General features: G+C 44.8%; 1 protein-coding gene across 1 annotated transcript in view; it reads left to right on the top strand.

The window, feature by feature from the left end:
* LOC307143836 (ornithine aminotransferase, mitochondrial-like) overlaps positions 1-16611 on the top strand; it is a 24098-nt gene extending 7487 nt beyond the window's left edge. The window contains exons 6-8 of the mRNA XM_079845606.1: positions 756-869; positions 942-1086; positions 16436-16611. Of these exons, the coding sequence (XP_079701732.1) occupies positions 756-869; positions 942-1086; positions 16436-16596 (420 nt within the window). The 3' untranslated portion in view covers positions 16597-16611. The remainder of the gene's footprint in view (positions 1-755; positions 870-941; positions 1087-16435) is intronic.
* The last annotated feature ends 8198 nt before the right edge of the window (positions 16612-24809 follow it).

Here is a 24809-nt window from a genome sequence, read left to right as displayed (position 1 = left end):
ATTACAATAATCTACAGCTCATCAACATTACAATAATCTACAGCTCATCAACATTACAATAATCTACAGCTCATGAACATTACAATAATCTACAGCTCATCAACATTACAATAATCTACAGCTCATCAACATTACAATAATCTACAGCTCATGAACATTACAATAATCTACAGCTCATCAACATTACAATAATCTACAGCTCATGAACATTACAATAATCTACAGCTCATCAACATTACAATAATCTACAGCACATGAACATTACAATAATCTACAGCTCATCAACATTACAATAATCTACAGCTCATCAACATTACAATAATCTACAGCTCATGAACATTACAATAATCTACAGCTCATCAACATTACAATAATCTACAGCTCATCAACATTACAATAATCTACAGCTCATCAACATTACAATAATCTACAGCTCATCAACATTACAATAATCTACAGCTCATGAACATTACAATAATCTACAGCTCATCAACATTACAATAATCTACAGCTCATGAACATTACAATAATCTACAGCTCATGAACGCATCAACTCACTGTTCAGCATTTTGCATTGAGAGCATGAGCCGTAATTTAGAGATATTTTTAAGATGGTAGAAACGTGGCTTTCAAATGAGAGATTGGTATCAAAGAGCACACCCAGGTTCACACACATTGGCACATATCAATCGCACGTGTGTTGTTTTATCGAAAGCACTGCCTGATCTGTGTGTGTGTGTGTGTGTGTGTTTCAGGTGTCTGCTGTTCTGTGTGATGATGAGGTGATGTTGACCATCAAACCCGGAGAACACGGATCCACGTATGGAGGAAACCCTCTGGCCTGCCGCGTCGCCATCGCTGCTCTGGAGGTCAGTGTGTGTTTGCGGACGTGTGTGTGTGTGTGTGTGAGCGCGGCTCATCATCGCTCTGGATCTCTGCAGGTTCTGGAGGAGGAGAATCTGGCTGCGAATGCTGAACGGATGGGTCAGATCCTGCGGGCCGAGCTCAACAAACTGCCCCGAGAGATCGTGAGCGGCGTGCGCGGGAAAGGCCTCCTCAACGCCATCATCATCAACGAGACCGAAGGTGAGCGGCAGAACCAGAACCACAACAAACCCGTCCAATCAGACGCTCACATGCCAGTCAATAAAGACACTAGAGACACGATTACATGAGACAAGATTGGTGTGTGTGTGCGTGTGCATGAGTGTGTGTGAGTGTGTCAGAGTGTGAGTGTGTCTGAGTGTGCATGAGTGTGCGTGCAAGAGTGTGAGTGTGCGTGTGAGAGTGTGAGTGTGCGTGTGAGAGTGTGAGTGTACGTGCGAGAATGTGTGAGTGTACGTGCGAGAGTGTGAGTGTGCATGCGAGAGTGCGAGTGTACGTGCGAGAGTGTGTGAGTGTACGTGCGAGAGTGTGAGTGTACGTGCGAGAGTGTTTGAGTGTATGTGCGAGAGTATGTGTGCGTGCGAGAGTATGAGTGTGCGTGTGAGAGGGTGAGTGTAAGTGCGAGAGTGTGCATGTGAGAGGGTGAGTGTAAGTGCGAGAGTGTGAGTGTGCATGTGAGAGTGTGAGTTTACCTGTGAGAGTGTGTGAGTGTGAGTGTGCGTGCGAGAGTGCGAGTGTACGTGCGAGAGTGTGTGAGTGTACGTGAGAGTGAGTGTGCATGCGAGAGTGTGAGTGTACGTGCGAGACTGTGTGATTGTACGTGTGAGTACATGCGAGAGTGTGAGTGTACGTGCGAGTGTGTGAGTGTACGTGTGAGTGTGTGCGAGAGTGTGAGTGTACGTGCGAGAGTGTGAGTGTACGTGCGAGTGTGTGAGTGCGTGCGAGAGTGTGAGTGTGCTTGTTTAGATTAGATTAGATTCAACTTTATTGTCATTACACAAGTACAAGTACAAGGCAACGAAATGCAGTTTAGGTCTAACCAGAAGTGCAATAGCAGCAAGTGCAGGATATACAACGTTTGCATAAGTGCAGGACATGGATATGTACTGAGTATATATAAATATGTCTATAAATAGAGAGATGGTTATTACTATAAACAGAATTTACAGGTGAATATGTACAGTGAATAATATACAGATGGTTAATACTATAAACAGAATTTACAGGTGGATATGTACTATGAATATAATATAATATACAGATGGCTATTACTATAAACAGAATTTTACAGATAGAGGTATACAATGATATGTTAGGCTAAAATGAGGAATATGGCAGTGGATTAAGGTAGTGCAATAAATTATGGACAGAAGCTATCCGAAAAAAAGTGTAAAAGTGCAGTGGAAGTGATTGCATATTACAGTTAGAAGTACGGTGCAAAATACAAATGTAAACAGTAGGTACTGTAAATAACAGTCGGCAGTGCAAATGAGCATAATCCAGTTACGGTGTGGTAGTGCAAATGAATAAGTAAACAGTTGTTACTGTAATAAAGAGTCGGTAGTGCAAATAACAAAGTGAAGGTGGATGTGAGGTAGGAGAGTTATCAGTATATGAGGGGAGTGGATCAGCGGGGGTTTGAGTTCAGTAAGGAGACAGCTCTGGGGAAAAAACTGTGTGAGTGTACGTGCGAGAGTGTGTGAGTTGTACGTGTGAGTACGTGCGAGAGTGTGTGAGTTGTACGTGTGAGTACGTGCGAGAGTGTGAGTGTACGTGCGAGAGTGTGAGTGTACGTGCGAGTGTGTGAGTGCGTGCGAGAGTGTGAGTGTGCTTGTGTGAGTGTACGTGCGAGAGTGTGTGAGTTGTACGTGTGAGTACGTGCGAGAGTGTGAGTGTACGTGCGAGTGTGTGAGTGTGCTTGTATGAGTGTACGTGCGAGATTGTGTGAGTGTACGTGTGAGTACGTGCGAGAGTGTGAGTGTACGTGTGAGTGTGTGCGAGATTGTGAGTGTGCATGCGAGAGTGTGAGTGCTTGTGAGTGTGTGAGTGTACGTGCGAGAGTGTGAGTGTACGTGTGAGTGTACGTGTGAGTGCGTGCGAGAGTGTGCTTGTGTGAGTGTACGTGCGAAAGTGTGTGAGTTGTACGTGTGAGTATGTGCGAGAGTGTGAGTGTACGTGCGAGTGTGTGCTTGTGTGAGTGTACGTGCGATATTGTGTGAGTGTACGTGTGAGTACGTGTGAGAGTGTGAGTGTACGTGCGAGTGTGTGAGTGTACGTGTGAGTGCGTGCGAGAGTGTGAGTGTGCGTGTGTGAGTGTACGTGCGAGAGTGTGTGAGTTTACGTGTGAGTGTACGTGCGAGTGTGTGAGTGTACGTGTGAGTGCGTGCGAGAGTTTGAGTGTGCGTGTGTGAGTGTACGTGCGAGAGTGTGTGAGTGTATGTGTGAGATTGTGAGTGTGCATGCGAGAGTGTGAGTGTACGTGCGAGAGTGTGAGTGTGCGTGCGAGAGTGTGATTGTAAGTGCGAGAGTGTGTGAGTGTACATGTGAGTACGTGTGAGAGTGTGAGTGTACATGCGAGTGTGTGTGTGTACGTGTGAGTGTGTGCGAGAGTGTGAGTGTGCGTGTGTGAGTGTACGTGCGAGAGTGTGTGAGTGTACGTGTGAGTATGTGCGAGAATGTGAGTGTGCGTGCGACAGTGTGAGTGTGCGTGTGAGAGTGTGAGTGTACGTGCGAGAGTGTGTGAGTGTACGTGTGAGTACGTGCGAGAGTGTGTATGTGCATGCGAGTGTGCGAGTGTACGTGCGAGAGTGTGTGAGTTTACGTGTGAGATTGTGAGTGTGCATGCGAGAGTGTGTGAGTGTACGTGCAAGAGAGTGAGTTTATGTGCGAGAGTGTGAGAGTTAGTGTGTGAGTGTGCGTGCGAGAGTGTGAGTGTGCGTGCGAAAGTGTGAGTGTTTGTGCAAGAATGTGAGTGTGTGTGCAAGAATGTAAGTGTACGTGCGAGAGTGTGAGTGTACGTGCGAGAGTGTGAGTGTACGTGCGAGATTGTGATTGTACGTGCGAGAGTTTTTGAGTGTATGTGCGAGAGTGTGAGTGTGCGTGCGACAGTGTGAGTGTGCGTGTGAGAGTGTGAGTGTACGTGCGAGAGTGCGAGTGTACGTGCGAGAGTGTGTGAGTGTACGTGTGAGATTGTGAGTGTGCATGCGAGAGTGTGAGTGTACGTGGGAGAGTGTGAGTGTGCGTGCGTGTGAGTGCGTGCGAGAGTGTGCGTGCAACAGTGAGTGTGCGTGCAAGATGGTACGTGTGAGATTGTGAGTGTGCATGCGAGAGTGTGTGAGTGTACGTGCGAGAGCGTGAGTTTACGTGCGAGAGTGTGAGAGTTAGTTTGTGAGTGTGTGTGCGAGAAATGTGAGTGTATGTGCGAGAGTGAGTGTACGTGCGAGAGTGAGTGTACGTGCGAGAGTGTGAGTGTACGTGCAAGAGTGTGAGTGTACGTGCGAGAGTGTGAGTGTACGTGCGAGAGTGTGAGTGTACGTGCGAGAGTGTTTGAGTGTATGTGCGAGAGTATATGTGCGTGCGAGAGTGTGAGTGTATGTGCGAGAGTGTGAGTGTGTGTGCGACAGTGTGAGTGTGCGTGTGAGATTGTGAGTGTACGTGCGAGAGTGCAAGTGTACGTGTGAGAGTGTGTGAGTGTACGTGTGAGATTGTGTGAGTACATGCGAGAGTGTGAGTGCGCATGCGAGTGTACGTGCGAGAGTGTGTGAGTGTGCATGCGAGAGTGTGAGTGTACCTGCGAGAGTGTGAGTGTGCGTGCGACAGTGTGAGTGTGCGTATGAGAGTGTACGTGCGAGATTGTGTGAGTGTACGTGTGAGTACGTGTGAGAGTGTGAGTGTGCATGCGAGCGTGCGAGTGTACGTGCGAGAGTATGTGAGTGTACGTGTGAGATTGAGAGTGTGCATGCGAGAGTGTGAGTGTACGTGCGAGAGTGTGTGAGTGTACGTGCGAGAGTGTTTGAGTGTATGTGCGAGAGTATGTGTGCGTGTGAGAGTGTGAGTGTGCATGTGAGAGTGTGAGTGCACCTGCGAGAGTGTGAGTGTGCATGTGAGAGTGTGAGTGTACGTGTGTGAGTGTACGTGTGAGTACGTGCGAGAGTGTGAGTGTACGTGCGACAGTGTGAGAGTGTACGTGTGAGTACATGCGAGAGTGTGAGTGTACGTGTGAGTGTGCATGCGAGAGTGTGAATGCTTGCGAGAGTGTGCGTGTACGTGCGAGAGTGTGTGAGTTTACGTGTGAGTACGTGCGAGAGTATGAGTGTACGTGCGAGTGTGTGAGTGTACGTGTGAGTGCGTGCGAGAGTGTGTGAGTGTACGTGTGAGTACGTGCGAGAGTGTGAGTGTACGTGCGAGTGTGTGAGTGTACGTGTAAGTGCGTGCGAGAGTATGAGTGTGCGTGTATGAGTGTACGTGCGAGAGTGTGAGTGTACGTGCGAGTGTGTGAGTGTACGTGTAAGTGCGTGCGAGAGTATGAGTGTGCGTGTATGAGTGTACGTGCGAGAGTGTGTGAGTGTACGTGTGAGTACGTGCGAGAGTGTGAGTGTACGTGCGAGAGTGTGAGTGTGTGTGCGAGTGTAATTGTGAGTGCGTGCGAGAGTGTGAGTTCTTGCGAGAGTGTGCCTGTACGTGCGAGAGTGTGTGTGAGTGTACGTGCGAGAGTGTGTGAGTGTACGTGTGAGTACGTGCGAGAGTGTGAGTGTACGTGCGAGTGTATGAGTGTACGTGTGAGTGCGTGCGAGAGTGTGAGTGTACGTGCGAGAGTGTGAGTGTGTGTGCGAGTGTAAGTGTGAGTGCGTGCGAGAGTGTGAGTTCTTGCGAGAGTGTGCCTGTACGTGCGAGAGTGTGTGTGAGTGTACGTGCGAGAGTGTGTGAGTGTACGTGTGAGTACGTGCGAGAGTGTGAGTGTACGTGCGAGTGTATGAGTGTACGTGTGAGTGCGTGCGAGAGTGTGAGTTCTTGCGAGAGTGTGCCTGTACGTGCGAGAGTGTGTGAGTGTACGTGTGAGTACGTGCGAGTGTGTGAGTGTAGGTGTGAGTGTGCATGCGAGAGTGTGAGTGTACGTGCGAGAGTGTAGGTGTGAGTGTGCATGCGAGAGTGTGAGTGTACGTGCGAGAGTGTGTGAGTGTACTTGTGAGAGTGTGAGTGTGAGTGTGCGTGCGAGAGTGTGTGAGTGTACGTGTGAGTACGTGTGAGATGGTGAGTGTGCATGCGAGAGTGCGAGTGTACGTGCGAGAGTTCGAGTGTACGTGCGAGAGAGTGTGAGTGTACGTGTGAGATTGTGAGTGTGTGTGAGAGTGTGAGTGTACGTGCGAGAGTGTGTGAGTGTACGTGTGAGATTGTGAGTGTGCGTGCAAGAGTGTGCATGCGAGAATGTGATTGTACGTGTGAGAGTGTGTGAGTGTACGTGTGAGTACGTGCGAGAGTGTGAGTGTACGTGCGAGTGTGTGTGTGTACGTGTGAGTGTGCGTGTGTGAGTGTACGTGCGAGAGTGTGTGAGTGTACGTGTGAGTACATGCGAGAGTGTGAGTGTACGTGCGAGAGTGAGTGTACTTGCGAGAGTGTGAGTGTGCGTGCGAGAGAGTGAGTGTGCGTGCGAGAGTGTGAGTGTACGTGCGAGAGTGTGAGTGTGCGTGCGAGAGTGTGAGTGTGCGTGTGAGAGTGTGAGTGTACGTGCGAGAGTGTGAGTGTACGTGCAAGAGTGTGAGTGTGCGTGTGAGAGTGTGAGTGTACGTGCGAGAGTGTGAGTGTACGTGCGAGAGTGTGAGTGTGCGTGTGAGAGTGCAAGTGTACGTGCGAGAGTGTGTGAGTGTACGTGCGAGAGTGTGAGTGTACGTGCGAGAGTGTTTGAGTGTATGTGCGAGAGTATGTGTGCGTGCGAGAGTGTGAGTGTGCGTGCGAGAGTGTGATTGTACTTGTGAGAGTGAGTGTGCATGCGAGAGTTTGAGTGTACATGCGAGACTGTGATTGTACGTGTGAGTACATGCGAGAGTGTGAGTGTACGTGTGAGTGTTTGAGTGTACGTGTGAGTGCGTGCGAGAGTGTGAGTGTGCTTGTGTGAGAGTACGTGCGAGTGTGTGTGAGTTGTACGTGTGAGTGTGTGCGAGAGTGTGAGTGTACGTGCGAGTGTGTGTGTGTGCTTGTGTGAGTACGTGCGAGAGTGTGAGTGTACGTGCGAGATTGTTTGAGTGTACGTGTGAGTACGTGCGAGAGTGTGAGTGTACGTGCGAGATTGTTTGAGTGTACGTGTGAGTACGTGCGAGAGTGTGAGTGTACGTGCGAGTGTGTGAGTGTACGTGTGAGTGCGTGCGAGAGTGTGAGTGTGCGTGTGTGAGTGTACGTGCGAGAGTGTGTGAGTTTACGTGTGATTTCGTGCGAGAGTGTTTGTGGACGTGCGAGTGTGTTAGTGTACGTGTGAGTGCGTGCGAGAGTGTGAGTGTGCGTGTGTGAGTGTACGTGCGAGAGTGTGTGAGTGTGCATGCGAGAGTGTGAGTGTGCGTGCGAGAGTGTGATTGTACGAGCGAGAGTGTGTGAGTGTACATGTGAGGACGTGTTAGATTGTGAGTGTACATGCGAGTGTGTGTGTGTGTACGTGTGAGTGTGTGCGAGAGTGAGTGTGCGTGCGAGAGTGTGAGTGTGCGTGTGTGAGTGTATGTGCAAGAGTGTGTGAGTGTACGTGTGAGTATGTGCGAGAGTGTGAGTGTGTGTGCGAGAATGTGAGTGTGTGTGCGAGAGTGTGAGTGTGCGTGCGACAGTGTGAGTGTGCGTGTGAGAGTGTGTGAGTTTACGTGTGAGATTGTGAGTGTGCATGCGAGAGTGTGTGTGTGTACGTGCGAGAGTGTGAGAGTTAGTGTGTGAGTGCGTGCGAGAGTGTGAGTGTGCGTGCGAGAATGTGAGTGTGTGTGCGAGAATGTGAGTGTGCGTGCGACAGTGTGATTGTGCGTGCGAGAGTGCGAGTGTACGTGCGAGAGTGTGAGTGTACGTGCGAGAGTGTGAGTGTACGTGCGAGAGTGTGAGTGTACGTGCGAGAGTAAGAGTGTACGTGCGAGAGTGTGAGTGTGCGTGCGACAGTGTGAGTGTGCGTGTGAGAGTGTGAGTGTACGTGCGAGAGTTTGAGTGTACGTGCGAGAGTGTGAGTGTACGTGCGAGATTGTGATTGTACGTGCGAGAGTGTTTGAGTGTATGTGCGAGAGTATGTGTGCGTGCGAGAGTGTGAGTGTATGTGCGAGAGTGTGAGTGTGCGTGCGACAGTGTGAGTGTGCGTGTGTGAGTGTACGTGCGAGTGTACGTGCGAGAGTGTGTGAGTGTACGTGTGAGATTGTGAGTGTGCATACGAGAGTGTGAGTGTACGTGGGAGAGTGTAAGTGTGCGTGCGTGTGAGTGCGTGCGTGCGAGAGTGTGAATGTGCGTGCGACAGTGAGTGTGCGTGCAAGAGTGTGAGTGTACGTGCGAGAGTGTGAGTGTGAGTGTGCATGCGAGAGTGCGAGTGTACGTGCAAGAGTGTTTGAGTGTACGTGTGAGATTGTGAGTGTGCATGCGAGAGTGTGTGAGTGTACGTGCAAGAGTGTGAGTTTACGTGCGAGAGTGTGAGAGTTAGTGTGCGAGTGTGTGTGCGAGAATCTGAGTGTATGTGCGAGAGTGAGTGTACGTGCTAGAGTGAGTGTACATGCGAGAGTGTGAGTGTACGTGCGAGAGTGTGAGTGTACGTGCGAGAGTGTGAGTGTATGTCCGAGAGTGTGAGTGTGCGTGTGAGAGTGTGAGTGTACGTGCGAGAGTGCGAGTGTAAGTGCGAGAGTGTGTGAGTGTATGTGTGAGATTGTGAGTGTGCATACGAGAGTGTGAGTGTACGTGGGAGAGTGTAAGTGTGCGTGCGTGTGAGTGCGTGCGAGAGTGTGAGTGTGCGTGCGACAGTGAGTGTGCGTGCAAGAGTGTGAGTGTACGTGCGAGAGTGTGAGTGTGAGTGTGCATGCGAGAGTGCGAGTGTACGTGCAAGAGTGTTTGAGTGTACGTGTGAGTTTGTTAGTGTGCATGCGAGAGTGTGTGAGTGTACGTGCAAGAGTGTGAGTTTACGTGCGAGAGTGTGAGAGTTAGTGTGTGAGTGTGTGTGCGAGAATCTGAGTGTACATGCGAGAGTGTGAGTGTACGTGCGAGAGTGTGAGTGTACGTGCGAGAGTGTGAGTGTACGTGCGAGAGTGTGAGTGTATGTGCGAGAGTGTTTGAGTGTATGTGCGAGAGTAGGTGTGCGTGCGAGATTGTGAGTGTATGTGCGAGAGTGTGAGTGTGCGTGCGACAGTGTGAGTGTGCGTGCGAGAGTGCGAGTGTACGTGTGAGAGTGTGTGAGTGTATGTCAAGTCAAGTCAAGTCAAGTCAACTTTATTTATATAGCGCTTTTAACAATGTAGATTGTTTCAAAGCAGCTTTACAGTGTTAAACAGGAAAATAATGCAGCATAATTTTATTCAGCTGTATAGCCATTCTGGAAAAAACGCTGATGTCATCAGTTCATTTCAATTATCATACAGTGACAGTGTGGGCTTTAGATCAATAATTCGATCAGTAATTTAGTTTAAATGGTTAATTTAGTTTATTAATTAGATTTATTTCAATGTTTAGTTGAAAAATTGAGTGTCCCCAACTGAGCACGCCAAGCCAGAGGCAACAGTGGCAAGGAAACCAAAACCCCATTAGGTGACCTAATGGAGAAAAATAAACCTTGGGAGAAACCAGGCTCAGTCGGGGTGCCAGTTCTCCTCTGGCCAATTAACAAACAGCGTATTATTATTATTATTCTGGCATCTTTACAGCTCAGAAGTCATAATAGATCGGAATATTCGAGGGACCGGGGGCAACATGCTGGAGACGGGTTTATTGAGGATGATGTTGATTAAATAATTATTAAAGTGCAATATTCGAATGATCGGAGGCAACACGCTGGGGACGGGTTTATTGAGGATGACATATCGATTTAAGTATTATTTAATTGTAATATTCGAACAATCTGAGTCAACACGCCGGAGACGGGTTTATTGAGATGCCGTGACGATGAGGCAGTTGCCGGTGGGGCAGGGTGAGTCAGGGTCTCTGCAGACACTTCGGGGTCCTGTGTTGGTTTTCTCTGGGCGCAGGTCCACCATCTGATCTGGATACGGCCCGGATCCAGCTGACTGCAGTAAACCTCGGGATAAAACAGAGAGACTAACATTAGCGTAGATGCCATTCTTCTGATGATGTAACGAGTACATCAGGTGTTATGGGAAGTGTTCCCGGTTCCGGCTGACCTAGTTAATGCAGCCTAACAATCATTTCATTGAAAAAGTGTTTTATGTGTATGCCACAGTAAAGAGATGTGTTTTTAGTCTAGATTTAAACTGACAGAGTGTGTCTGCTTCCCGAACAATGTTAGGAAGACTGTTCCAGAGTTTCGGAGCTAAATAGGAAAAGGATCGACCGCCTGCAGTTGATTTGGATATTCTCGGTATGATCAACTGGCCAGAGTTTAGAGAGCGCAGTAGACGTGATGGAGTATAATATGTTAAGAGCTCGCTCAAGTATTGGGGAGCTAAACCATTTAGTGCTTTGTAAGTAATAAGTAAGATTTTAAAATTTATGCGATGTTTAATAGGCAGCCAGTGCAGTGTTGACAGAACTGGGCTAATATGGTCACACTTCCTGGTTCTAGTAAGAACTCGAGCTGCTGCGTTTTGGACCAGCTGGAGTTTATTTATTAAGCGAGCAGGGCAACCACCCAGTAGAGCATTACAATAATCTAACCTTGAGGTCATGAACGCATGAACTAACTGTTCAGCATTTTGCATTGAGAGCATGTGCCGTAATTTAGATATATTTTTAAGATGGTAGAAAGCAGTTTTACAGATGCTAGAAACGTGGCTTTCAAACGAAAGATTGGTATCAAAGAGCACACCCAGGTTCCTCACTGACGACGAGTGTGTGTGTGTGTGTGTGTGTGTGTGTGTGTGTGTGTGTGAGTGTGTGAGAGATTGGTATCAAAGAGCACACCCAGGTTCCTCACTGACGACGAGGACTTGACAGAACAGCATCAAGTGTTAGACAGTATTCTAGGTTACTACTTGTGGAGCTTTTTTGTCCAATAATTAAAAATTCAGTTTTTTCTGAATTGAGTTGCAGGAAATTACCAGTCATCCAATGTTTTATATCAGCTATGCATTCCGTTAATCTTGTGAATTGGTAAGTTTCTTCAGGGCGTGAAGAAATATAGAGCTGAGTATCGTCAGCATAACAATGAAAACTAACGCCATGCTTCCTAATGATATCTCCCAGTGGTAGCATGTACAGGGTGAAGAGCAGCGGTCCTAGCACTGAGCCTTGCGGTACTCCATACTGAACTTGCGATCGGTGTGACATATCTTAATTTACTACTACAAACTGATAACGGTCGCATAGGTATGATTTAAACCATGATAAAGCAATTCCACTAATACCTACATTATTTTCGAGTCTATTCAAAAGAATGTTGTGGTCGATAGTATCAAATGCAGCGCTAAGATCGAGTAACACTAATAGAGAGATACAGCCACGATCGGATGATAAGAGTAAATCATTTGTAACTCTGATGAGAGCAGTCTCAGTGCTATGATACGGTCTAAATCCTGACTGGAAATCCTCACAGATACCATTTCTTTCTAAAAAGGAACATAATTGTGAAGACACTGCCTTTTCAAGTATTTTTGACAGGAAGGGTAGATTTGAGATTGGTCTATAATTGACTAATTCTGTAGGATCAAGTTGCGGTTTTTTAATAAGTGGTTTAATAATAGCCAACTTCAAAGTTTTCGGTACATATCCTAATGACAAAGATGAATTAATTATATTAAGAAGAGGATCTATGACCTTTGGTAGCATCTCTTTTAATAGCCTAGTCGGTATAGGGTCGAGCATACATGTTGTCGATTTTGATGATTTAACGAGTTTAGCCAATTCTTCTTCTCCTATAGCAGTGAATGAGTGTAATTTTTCCTCAGTGACACTACAATGCTCTGTCTGATGTGATACTGTAGTAGACGGCTGCATGGTTAACATTTTTTTCCTAATATCATCAATCTTACATGTGAAGAAGTTCATAAAGTCATTACTGCTGTGCTGTTTACAATCATCAGAAGTTGAAGCTTTATTTTTGGTTAATTTAGCCACTGTATCGAATAAATACCTTGGGTTGTGTTTGTTTTCTTCCAAGAGAGTCGAGAAATAAGCAGATCTAGCAGTTTTTACGGCCTTTCTGTATGTGATCATGTGCTCTTTCCACGAATTACGAAATACCTCTAATTTTGTTTTCTTCCAGCTACGCTCCATTTTTCTGGCTGCTGTTTTAAGGGCCCGGGTGTGCTCGTTGTACCACGGCGTTGGACTATTTTCTTTAATCTTCTTTAAGCGCAGAGGAGCAACTGTGTCTAAAGTACTGGAAAAGAGAGAGTCAATAGTTTCTGTTGCAACATCGAGTTCTTCTATACTATCTGGGATGCTGAGCAGATGATACTGATGAGGAAGATTATTTAAAAAGCAATCTTTAGTAGCGGCAGTGATTGTCCTGCCATTTTTGAAGCGAGGGGGCGGCTTTGCAACCTTAGCTAAATTAATTATACATGATACTAAGTAATGATCTGAGATGTCATCGCTCTGCTGCAGAATTTCAACGGTATCAACATTTATTCCATGTGACAATATTAGGTCTAAAGTATGATTATGGCGATGAGTGGCTCCTGACACGTGTTGCCTAACTCCAATAGAGTTTAGTGTGTCTTTAAATGCTAATCCCAATACGTCTTTTCCGTTGTCTACATGGATATTAAAATCACCAACAATTAGTACTTTATCTACGGCCAGTACTAACTCTGATAGAAAATCAGCAAATTCTTTGATAAAGTCTGTATTATGCCCAGGTGGCCTGTATACAGTAGCTAACACAAATGTTGAACGGGTTTTATCATGTACACTACATAGCGTTACATAAAGCACCAAAACTTCGAAGGAATTATATTTGAAACTAGACTTCTGAGTAATACTGAAGATATTATTATAAATTACAGCAACCCCTCCCCCTTTACCTTTCAGACGCGGCTCATGTTTATAACAATAATCTTGGGGGGTGGACTCATTTAAGGTAATGTAGTCGTCAGGTTTTAGCCAGGTTTCTGTCAAACACAGCACATCTAGATTATTATCTGTAATAATATCATTAAGAATAAGCGCTTTTGGGGAAAGGGATCTAATATTCAGCAACCCAAGCTTTATCAATTGTTCATCTGTATTATATCTTTTGTTTATTTGTTGGAAATCAATTACATTTTTACTGTTGAATGGTTTTGATGTTTTTTTGTATTTGTTAATTCGGGGAACAGACACAGTCTCTATATGATAATATCTAGGTGAAAGAGTCTCTATGTGCTGGGATTTATCTGACTCCGGTGACGTGAGACAGCTAGCAGACGGTCGGTTTAGCCAGTTTGTCTGCTTCCTGACCTGGGCCCTAGTGAGTCAAGGTTTAGCTCTAAGACTATGTGCCAAATTACTAGAGAGAAGAGCGGCACCACCCCAAGAGGGATGGATGCCATCCTTCTTCAACAGGTCAGGTCTGCCCCAAAAACTTTTCCAATTGTCTATGAACCCTATGTTATTTTGCAGACACCACTTAGACAACCAGCCATTGAGTGATGATAGTCTGCTAACTATCTCATCACTCCTTTTTACAGGGAGCGGTCCAGAACAAAAAACAGCCTCGGACATCGTACTAGCGAGTTCACACACCTCTTTAATGTTAATTTTGGTGATCTCCGACTGGCGAAGTCGAACATCATTAGTGCCGACGTGAATAATAATCTTAGAGAATTTACGATTAGCTTTAGCCAGCACTTTTAAATTTGCTTTGATGTCAGGTGCTCTGGCTCCCGGTAAACAAGTGACTATGGTGGCTGGTGTCTCTATCTTCACGTTCCGTGTAATAGAATCGCCAATGACTAGGGCACTTTCAACAGGATACTCAGTGGGTGCTTCACTGAGAGGGGAGAACCTGTTTGATGTTCTAACCGGAACGGAAAAGCGGTTCTTTGGTCTGCGACTATGCTGCCTCACTGTTACCCAGTTTCCCTGCTGCGAGGGCCCTGCAGCCGGAACCGAAGAATGTACAGAGTTCACTAAGCTATTCGCATCCAAATCAGTGTCTAAAGCTGTTACATCCTCACTACTCTCAGATAAAGTATGGATGCGTGTTTCTAATTCTGAAATCTTCTCCGTCAGCCTATCTATCTCCTTACATTTATCACATGTGAAGCCCTGTTCGCCAGCGGAGAAGCCTATACTGAACATGTGGCATGCACTGCAAGTGATAATGACAGGAGAAGACATGACTTACCGTGTTTGTTGATTAATCCAACTTACCACTTACCACAATCGTTTGCTGGACACAATTTACTAATCCAAGTTATGGACTCAGAAAAAGGGAGACCCGGGTGCAGAGATAACAAGCTAACAAAATGCAAAAGGCTAGCAAAATGCTAACGTGTGATGGTGATTTAGATTAAAAGCTAGCGATGTCAAATTTAACGTGATAGGCAATTTTTAAACAATGTATGGTGATGAGTAAGTTATTTTTAGCAGTAGAAGAAAGAGGAAATATCAAAATAAAGATTCAAACGTAAGCAAGGCTCTACAGAGCTACAGACTTGAGCACACAGACTTGAGTATGTGTGAGATTGTGAGTGTGCATGCGAGAGTGTGAGTGTACGTGAGAGAGTGTGAGTGTGCGTGCGTGCGTGTGAGTGCGTGGCGAGAGTGTGAGTGCAAGAGTGTGAGTGTACGTGCGAGAGTGTGAGTGTACGTGCGAGAGTGTGAGTGTACGTGCGAGAGTGTGAGTGTGAGAATGTGAGTGTGCGTGCGAGAGTTTGAATGTGAGTGTGCGTGTGAGAGTGTGACTGCGTATGAGTGTGCTTGCGAGAGTGTGAGTGTACGTGCGAGTGTGAGTGTACGTGCGAGAGTGTGAGTGTGCGTGCGAGAGTGTGAGTGTGAGTGTACGTGCGAGAGTGTGAGTGTGCGTGTGACTGTACGTGCCAGAGAGTGAGTGAGCGTGCTAGAGTGTGAGTGTACGTGCAAGAGTGTGACTGGGCGTGCTAGTGTGCGTGCGAGAGTGTGAGTGTGAGTGTGCGTGTGACTGTACGTGCCAGAGAGTGAGTGAGCGTGCTAGAGTGTGCGTGTACGTGCAAGAGTGTGACTGGGCGTGCTAGTGTGCGTGCGGGAGTGTGTGTGTACTTGCGAGAGTGTGAGTGTGCGTGCGAGAGTGTGATTGTGAGTGCGAGTGTATGTGCGAGAGTGTGTGTGACTCTGCGTGTGACTGTGCGTACGAGAGCGTGAGTGTGCGTGTGACTGCGTGTGTGAGTGTGTGCGAGAGTGCGAGTGTGCATGCGAGAGTGTGAGTGTACGTGCAAGTGTGAGTGTGCGAGAGTTTGTGCGTGACAGAGTGAGAGTGTGAATGTACGTGCGAGAGTCTGTGTGAGTACGAGTGTACGTGCGAGAGTGTGAGTGTGACTGTGCGTGTGACTTTGCGTGCAAGAGTGTGAGTGCACGTGCGAGAGTGTGAGTGTACGTGTGTGTGCGTACGAGAGTGTGAGTGTGCGTGTGAGAGTGCGTGCGAGAGTGTGTGTGTACGTGACAGAGTGAGAGTGTGAGTGTGCGTCCGAGTGTGCGTGCGAGTGTGTGTGTACGTGACAGAGTGAGAGTGTGAGTGTGCGTCCGAGTGTGCGTGCGAGTGTGTGTGTACGTGACAGAGTGTGAGAGTGTGAGTGTGCGTGTGAGAGTGTGAGTGTACACGAGAGAGTGAGTGTGTGTGAGTGTGTGAGTGTGAGTGTGCGAGAGTGTGTGCGTGACAGAATGTGAGTGTACCTGACAGAGTGTGAGTGTGAGAGTGTGAGTGTGCGTGCGAGTGTGCGTGACAGAGTGTGACTGTGCGTGCGAGTGTGTGTGCGAGAGTGTGTGACTGCGTGCGAGAGTGTGACTGTACGTGTTTGAGTGTGTGAGTGTGACTGCGTGTGTGAATGCGTGTGAGAGTGTGAGTGTGAGAGTGTGAGTGTGAGAGTGTGAGTGTGAGAGCGTGAGTGTGAGAGTGTGAGTGTGCGTGCGAGTGTACGTGACAGAGTGTGAGTGTGAGAGTGTGAGTGTGAGAGTGTGCGTGCAAGTGTACGTGACAGAGTGTGAGTGTGAGAGTGTGAGAGTGTGAGCAAGAGAGTGAGTGTGCGTGTGACTGCGCATGTGAATGTGAGTATGACTGTGTGTGTGTGTGAGTGCGTGCAAGAGTGTGAGTGTGACTGTGCGTGTGTGTGAGTGTGTGCGAGAGTGTGAGTGTGCATGTGACTGTGCGTGTGAGTGTGAGTGTGACTGTGCGTGTGTGAGTGTGTTCGAGAGTGTGAGTGTGACTGTGACTGTGACTGTGCATGTGTGTGTGTAATAATCTACTTCTAATCTTTTGATCTCTTAGATTATGATGCCTGGCGGGTGTGTCTGCGTCTCCGTGACAACGGCCTGCTAGCCAAGCCCACGCATGGTGACATCATCAGACTTTCCCCGCCCCTCATTATAAAAGAAGATGAGGTCAGAGAGTGTGTAGACATCATCAGCAGGACCGTCATGTCGTTTTAAATCATCATCATCATCATCATCATCATCATCATCATCATCATCATCATCATCATCTGAGCTGTAATTCTGTCTGATTTTAGCCGCTCTCATGTTTTAGCTGTTACAGCCGCTCCGGTCAAACTCTCTCTCTCTCTCTCTCTCTCTCTCTCTCTCTCTCTCTCTCTCTCTCTCTCTCTCTGCATGCTGGGAGCGGAAGTGTAGTGTGGGGGTGTGAGAGCGGCACGCTTGAATTGGTTTTCAAGGTAAATTTTTTTGTTTGTTTGTTTGTTTGTTTTCTTTCTATTTCAAGTTTTTTTTGTTTTGTGGTTATTTTTAAACACTGGTGTGGTTAATTATTTGATAAAGGCCATGGCGTCTCTCTCAGGTGAGGGAACGCCGGGGCTCTCTATCAAAAATGGGTGTAAAGTGTTCTCGGATCCCGCGCTTACCGTAGAAGACGTGCTTCTAGCAATGGGCGAGATTGTAGGGCATGAAAAAATAGCATCGGCCTCCAGAATGAATAAGGCGGTGGTGGTATTTCTTAAAGATGAAAAACTCGTAAACACCCTAGTTGAAGAAGGAATCGTAATTTTTGAAACGCTGGTGCAAGTAATGCCATTGCGCGCACCTGCTACTAGAGTTACAATTTCGAATGCGCCGCCATTCATTTCCAATGAGCAAATTATAAAAGAACTGAGTCGGTTTGGAAAGTTTGCTGGATCCATTAAAATGGTTCCGCTCGGCTGTAAAAACGCAGCTTTAAAGCATGTGGTGTCGTTTCGAAGACAAGTGTTCATGTTTTTAAATGAGCATTCGAAGTCTCTGGATATCTCGTTTCGCATTCAACAGGGAGACAGTTCCTATATGATTTTTGCAACGACAGATAGTTTGCGTTGTTTTGAATGCGGTGATTTGGGACATAAGAAGTTCACGTGCCCGCATAAAAAACAATCAGAAATCGAAAAGAACGAAGGAATTAATGATGAGCAAACGGATCAAAGTGAAAAAAACGAAACTCCAGTTAAGGAAAAACGGCCTATAGCTGTAAAGGAGGCAATGATTCCAGAAAAAAAACAAAAGGTAATCGGGGTAAATGATAAGGATTGGGTTGTGACAGGTGAACCCGGCGTTATTCCTCAGACGGGTTCTCCACCCGAGAAGAGTCCTATAGACCCCAGCTCTAAATCAGAGGTGAGTGGGTTTATTTCCTCTATGCGAGCTGGTGATGATGCTGTAGGCCCGATTGTTTTGAAGGAGGTTGTTACTGCGGTTGAGGATAAGGAATGTGTTAATGGTGATGAGTTTCCGAGTGTTAGCGGGTTACAGTTTAATGCGCTTGTGGAGAGCGAAAACAGTGATGAGGAACTGATGGAGGATTGTGACAATTGTTCTGAGTTTTCGGAGATTGATTGCAGTCAGTCTTTAGATGACGTTTATTCTGTCGAAGAATTGAATGAGTTTCTGGATGTAACTAAAGGGAAGAAGGTTGATGTGGCAAAATTTTCCCCCGATGTTAATACATTTATAAAATCAGTGGCGATGGCTCAGAAGACGGTGGGATATGATGTCATTTCAAAACAAAAACGATTTCGGCTGAAAAAGTTTTTAACAACTGTACGCAAAACTCAAAAAGATAATGTGAAACTGTCAAAATGGAAAAAATAAAGCACATGGGTGTGGAATCTATCTTAATTTTTGTTTTGTTCTTCTTCTCTCTTACCCCTGCAATGCAGATTCTTAGATTAGGATCTTTAAATGTGAATGGGCTGAGGGATGCAGGGAAAAGAGTATTACTTTCCGAGTTTCTTAGGCTTAAAGATTCAGAAGTGATATTCTTACAGGAAACTCATAGTGACATAAAAAACAAATCTGAGTTAAACCTGTGGTGGGAAGGAAAGCTTTGTTTAAGCCATGGCACAAATGTTAGTGCAGGTGTAGCCATTTTATTTTCAAATCATCTTAATGTCAGCATTTTATCAGAATTGGAAATAGAGAGAGGACGTATTTTGATAGTTAAAGCGAAAGTTGAAAATCAGATATTCGATTTTATAAATATTTATGCTCCAAATAAAGGTTCAGATAGAATCATTTTGTTTAGAAAATTGGGAGAGTTTTTAAAAACATATACTTTGGATGGTATGCTAATTGTTGGTGGCGACTGGAATTGTTCTCTTAATTTTCTTTTAGATAGGAACAATGAGGAGCCACATCCTGTATCAGCTTCTGTTTTAAAACGCGTTATAGTTCAGAATGATCTGGTAGATGTATGGAGAGATAAGAATAAAGAGATAAAACAATACACATGGACAAAAGCTTCACAGGGAATGATAAGTGCTGCAAGACTTGACAGGTTTTATGCTAAGCGTGCTGAAAATAATAGAATAATGGGGTGTAATATTTTTCCTTGTTGTCTATCAGATCACCATTATATTACAGCTAATATAGTTCTGACACAATCTAAATATAAAAGTCCATATTGGAAATTTAATGTTGCATTGTTGAAAGAGAAAGAGTTTTATGAGAAATTTGAATTGTTTTGGAAAGTTTGGGGTTCTAGGAAAAATGAATTAGAAAATTTGATACAGTGGTGGGAAATAGGGAAGACACAGATTAAAATATTTTGTCAGCAGTTTACATGTTTTTCAACAAGAAAAATAAAGCAAAAGATTTCTGAAATAGAACAGGAGATTTTACACATCACATCTTGTATGATTCAGAATGCTAATGCATCTTCAGCTGGCATGTTATGTGAAAAGAAGAGAGATCTAGAATCTTTGTTGCAAGTGCGGGCTAAAGGTGCCCTGATAAGATCTCGGTTTATGTCTGTCCATGAGGTAGATGCTCCCACTGCTTATTTTTTTAATTTGGAGAGAGTGTCAAAACAACAAAATCAAATGTATTGTCTGACAACCCCTGATGGACGAAAGACTTTTGATGCACAAGAAATGAGAAAGATTGCGGTGGACTTTTATTCAAACCTATATAGAAAAGAAGAAACTGAGACTGAATGTGTGTCACAGCTACTGCAGCACTTGCCGTCTCTTACTAAAGCACAGAGGCAGAATCTGGACAGTTCTGTTTCCTTTGAGGAGTTAACGGAGGCTGTTCAACAGATGAAGCCTGGTAGAGCACCGGGAATTGATGGACTATCAGTGGACTCTTTTAAAGCTGTATGGAACTACATCGGACAAGACTTTTATGAAGTGATCCAAGAGTGTTTTAAAGAAAAACGCCTTCCCACAAGTTGCCAAAGGGCAGTTCTAACACTTTTACCAAAAAAGGGGGACTTGAGTGATCTTAAAAACTGGAGGCCTGTGTCAATTTTAACAACTGACTATAAGCTAATAGCAAACATTTTGGCAAATAGGCTGAAAACTGTATTAGGATATTTAATACATGAGGATCAATCATACTGCATTCCAGAAAGAACCATATATGATAATATGTTTATGATCAGAGATATTTTAGAGTACTCTAAACTACATGAGTTGAATGTGGGTTTTCTGTTCCTGGATCAGGAAAAAGCATTCGATAGAGTGGATCATGGTTTTTTGTATGACACAATGAGTGTGTTTGGATTTGGAGAAGGTTTTATGTCCTGGATCAAACTCTTATATATGAATGCCTCATGTATCCTAAAAATAGGTGGTGGTTTGAGTAAACCAATAAGAATGCTTAAAGGCATAAGACAAGGATGTCCACTGTCTGGTCAGCTATATGCTTTAGCAGTGGAGCCACTACTCTGTCTTTTAAGAAAAAAACTGTCTGGTTTAAAGGTTGATGATAATTGCAATGGTTTTAAGTTAACAGCATACGCAGATGATATTACTGTAAGTGTGAAAGATCAAAGAGATATTGATATTGTTAATGATAGTATCTCAGTATATGAGAAAGCGTCATCTGCAAAACTGAACTGGAGTAAAATGCAATGATGAAGAGAAATGCTGTAATGACAATGCAAAACCTGTTATCCCTGGAAATGTAAACTGGGAAAAAGATGGTTTTAAGTTTTTAGGCATCTTTTTAGGATCAGAAGTACATCAAAGAAAAAACTGGGAAGGAGTTAAAGATAAAATCTGTAATAGATTATCAAGATGGAATTGGATTTTATTCTATAACTATCTTATAGAGGGAGAGTGCTCGTCATAAATAATCTTGCCGCCTCTATTTTATGGCATAAAATGATTGCGTTGAATCCACCAGAAGAATTCATTACGGAAATTCAAAAAGTGTTGGTACATTTTTTCTGGAATGGAAAACATTGGTTGAGAGAATCAGTTCTGTATCTGCCGTTAAGTGAAGGAGGCCAAGGCCTTATGGACATTAAGTCCAAAGTAGCGGCATTTAGACTCCAGACTGCACCTTTATCATAAGTCTCAGAACTGGATAGAAATAGCTTGTGCATTGCTAAAAAGAGTGGGACGGATGAATTTGGACAGACACCTATTTTTGATGAATTTGAAGGAAGTGGATTTTAATGGGCTCTCTTCTTTTTAGGCATCAGTATTAAATGTATGGCAAATATTCATTGTTAAAAGAGAGCTGGCGGAGGTAACTCATGAGTGGGTTCTTGAAGAACCTTTACTTTTTAATCCTCTTTTATCAAGTGTGATGTTGAAATCTAAAGGTGTCTGCACAAGCCTGGTTAAAGCAGGAATATGTAAAATCGGTCATCTTCGGGCAAGGGACCGATGGATTCCTGCAGAAAATGTGGCCATGAGGATTGGAATTAATTCTGTTCGGACGGTTGAAAAATGATTATCTGAGATGCAGGAGTCTTTTCCTGAAATACCACTGCAAGCGGAGATGGTTGAGAATGTATTCCCCAGCATCAGTGTGGTTGCTAATGTAGGAGATTGGCAGGAGGCTAATGGAAGATTACTTTCTTTTACAACACCTGAACTTGGTCTCTTTGACACTATATCTAAGAAGTCACTTTATCTTGTTTGTGTCAAATATCTAAATATAAGAGCATTGAAGGATCTTCCAGAGACTAAATGGACTGATTTGTTGAGTCAGGTGCTTCTCCACAAGGGTGTTGGAGGACATTTTATAAGCAACCGATTGAAAAAAGAAGTGGGGACTTGCAATGGAGGATTTCTCATTGGATTTTAGCAACAAACCGTTTTAAAGTTCATCTAAATCCTTTGCAAGGAGAAGAGTGTTTGTTTTGTGGTCTTCCAGAAACAGTGTTTCATATATTTATTGGATGTCCAAGGCTGTTTGGAATTCATGAGGTGTTACGGGACTTGAGCCATAATTTTGGTTTTATTTTTACAAATGGTTTCACATTTTTGGACCAAAATATAGTGCCTCAAATAAAAGAAAAATTGTTTTGATAAATGTTTTATTTGGTCAGGCAAAAATGGCTATTTGGTTGACAAGAAAGAGAAAAATGTTGTTTAATAGCGATAATGATCCTTTGAACATGTTCAGAGCTCTGGTAAAAAGTAGGCTAGTTATGGAGTATAAGTATTATGAAATGGTGAATGATACTGAATCTTTCTTCTTTTTATGGGGTGTTGGAAATATTTTATGTCAACCCAATGAAGAGGGAGGTTGTGATGTATTGTTGTAAAAGCTGATGTTTATTTTAACTTTTATAATGTCTTTTTATTGAGGAATATATAATTATAAAGTAATGTGTTAAGTGTGTTTGTATTATGAGCAGTGATGGGAATAACGGCGTTACAGATAAACGGCGTTACTAACGGAATTATTTTTTTCAGTAACGAGTAATCAAACGAATTACTGTTCCTCCCGTTACAACGCCGTTAGCGTTACTGAGGGAAAAAAAGCGGCGTTAGTCGCGTTACTATAATTGAGCTCACTGAAGCGCTTTTCATCCGAACAGGCTCTCTGTCAGTCGGACCTGCAACGTGTGTGTGTGTGTGTGTGTGTGCGCGCGCACCAGCCATGCGTGTTGGGGGTGGGTGCGGTGGTGCACATAACTGATGATGATTGGTGGGTGGGAGACAAGGTTGAAGTTGATAGGTTGAGTTCACACCTATTTTTTTCACGGTCTATGGTTCACACACACACACACACACACACGCACACACCAATGACGCACACACATATGCACATTCAGCGATGGTCCAACGACTTCAAAGGTAGCTTTCGCAAACTGGAAGTATAAGCGCTACTTTTCCCTCGTTGAGGTGAAAGGTAAGAATATTTATGTAACATGCAACTTATGCCCAGGAGGAAAGAGTCTCTCCACGCCGGTGGCAAGTGATTCTGAAGCGCCTCACATCATCATATGCCACAAAATTAGTGGCTAAAAACCCAGGTGATAACGTGAGCTCCACTACCAAAGAAAAGTATAATACTGATAATATTTACACAATATTTACACTATTGTAGGCCTACTGATAATATTTACAATAATGCATTGAATTTGATTGGTGTCTCTTACATTGTCCCACAGCAACATTACAATAGTGTACATTAATGTACAATGTTTTATAATAATAATTTATTCTATTTAGTGTCCAATTCATTCATTTAACATATCTAATATTGGGGGCATCCAAGTTATTTGACATATTTTAACGTTTGAAAAAAAAAAAAGTAACGCAGTAATTACTTTCCCTGGTAATTAGTTACTTTTATAATGATGTAACTCAGTTACTAACTCAGTTACTATTTGTAAGAAGTAACTAGTAACTATAACTAATTACTTTTTTAAAGTAACGTGCCCAACACTGATTATGAGTTAATGGACTGTTAATTAAAGACATGTTAAAAGTAAAAAAAAAAACTCTCTCTCTCTCTCTCTCTCTCTCTCTCTCTCTCTGAGAGTGTGTGTGTGTGTGGGTCAGCTTTATTTATATAGCGCTTTTAACAATGCAGATTGTTTCAGAGCAGCTTCACAGTGTTAAACAGGAAAATAATGCAACCAAATTTTATTCAGCCGTACAGCCGTTCTGGAGAAAACGGTGATGTCATCAGTTCATTTCAATCATCATACAGTGACAATGTGGGCTTTAGATCAGTAATTTAGTTTATATGGTTAATTTAGTTTAATAAATAGATTTATTTTGATATTTAGTTGAAAAATGTAGTGTCCCCAACTGAGCCAAGCCAGAGGCAACAGTGGCAAGGAAACCCAAACCCCATCAGGAGCAGAATGGAGGAAAATAAACTTGGAGAAACCAGGCTCAGTCGGGGGGGCAGTTCTCCTCTGGCCAATTAACAAACAGCGTATGATTATTATTATTATTCTGGCAGCTTTACAGGTCAGAGGTCATAATAGATCAGAATATTCAAAGGAATGGTGTTGTGTGTGTGTGTGTGTGTTAGAGTGTGATGGGGTCCAGAGCGTGTTGTGTGTGTGTGTGTGTGTGTTAGAGTGGGATGGGGTCCGGAGCGTGTTGTGTGTGTGTGTGTGTGTGTTAGAGTGGGATGGGGTCCGGAGCGTGTTGTGTGTGTGTGTGTGTGTGTTAGAGTGGGATGGGGTCCGGAGCGTGTTGTGTGTGTGTGTGTGTGTGTGTGTGTTAGAGTGTGATGGGGTCCAGAGCGTGTTGTGTGTGTGTGTGTGTGTGTGTGTGTTAGAGTGGGATGGGGTCCGGAGCGTGTTGTGTGTGTGTGTGTGTGTGTTAGAGTGGGATGGGGTCCGGAGCGTGTTGTGTGTGTGTGTGTGTGTGTGTGTTAGAGTGGGATGGGGTCCGGAGCGTGTTGTGTGTGTGTGTGTGAGAGTGGGATGGGGTCCGGAACGTGTTGTGTGTGTGTGAGAGTGGGATGGGGTCCGGAGCGTGTTGTGTGTGTGTGTGTGTGTGTGTGTGTGTGTGTGTGTGAGAGTGGGATGGGGTCCGGAGCGTGTTGTGTGTGTGTGAGAGTGGGATGGGGTCCGGAACGTGTTGTGTGTGTGTGTGAGAGTGGGATGGGGTCCGGAACGTGTTGTGTGTGTGTGAGAGTGGGATGGGGTCCGGAGCGTGTTGTGTGTGTGTGTGTGTGTGTGAGAGTGGGATGGGGTCCGGAACGTGTTGTGTGTGTGTGTGAGAGTGGGATGGGGTCCGGAACGTGTTGTGTGTGTGTGAGAGTGGGATGGGGTCCGGAGCGTGTTGTGTGTGTGTGTGTGTGTGTGAGAGTGGGATGGGGTCCGGAGCGTGTTGTGTGTGTGTGTGTGTGTGTGAGAGTGGGATGGGGTCCGGAGCGTGTTGTGTGTGTGTGTGTGTGTGTGTGTGTGAGAGTGGGATGGGGTCCGGAGCGTGTTGTGTGTGTGTGTGTGT

This window comes from Gobio gobio, assembly GCF_949357685.1.
Source record: "Gobio gobio genome assembly, chromosome: 20".
Lineage (NCBI taxonomy): Eukaryota > Metazoa > Chordata > Actinopteri > Cypriniformes > Gobionidae > Gobio > Gobio gobio.
The sequence above is the reverse complement of the archived record's forward strand: the minus strand, read 5'-3'. Positions and strand labels throughout refer to the sequence as shown.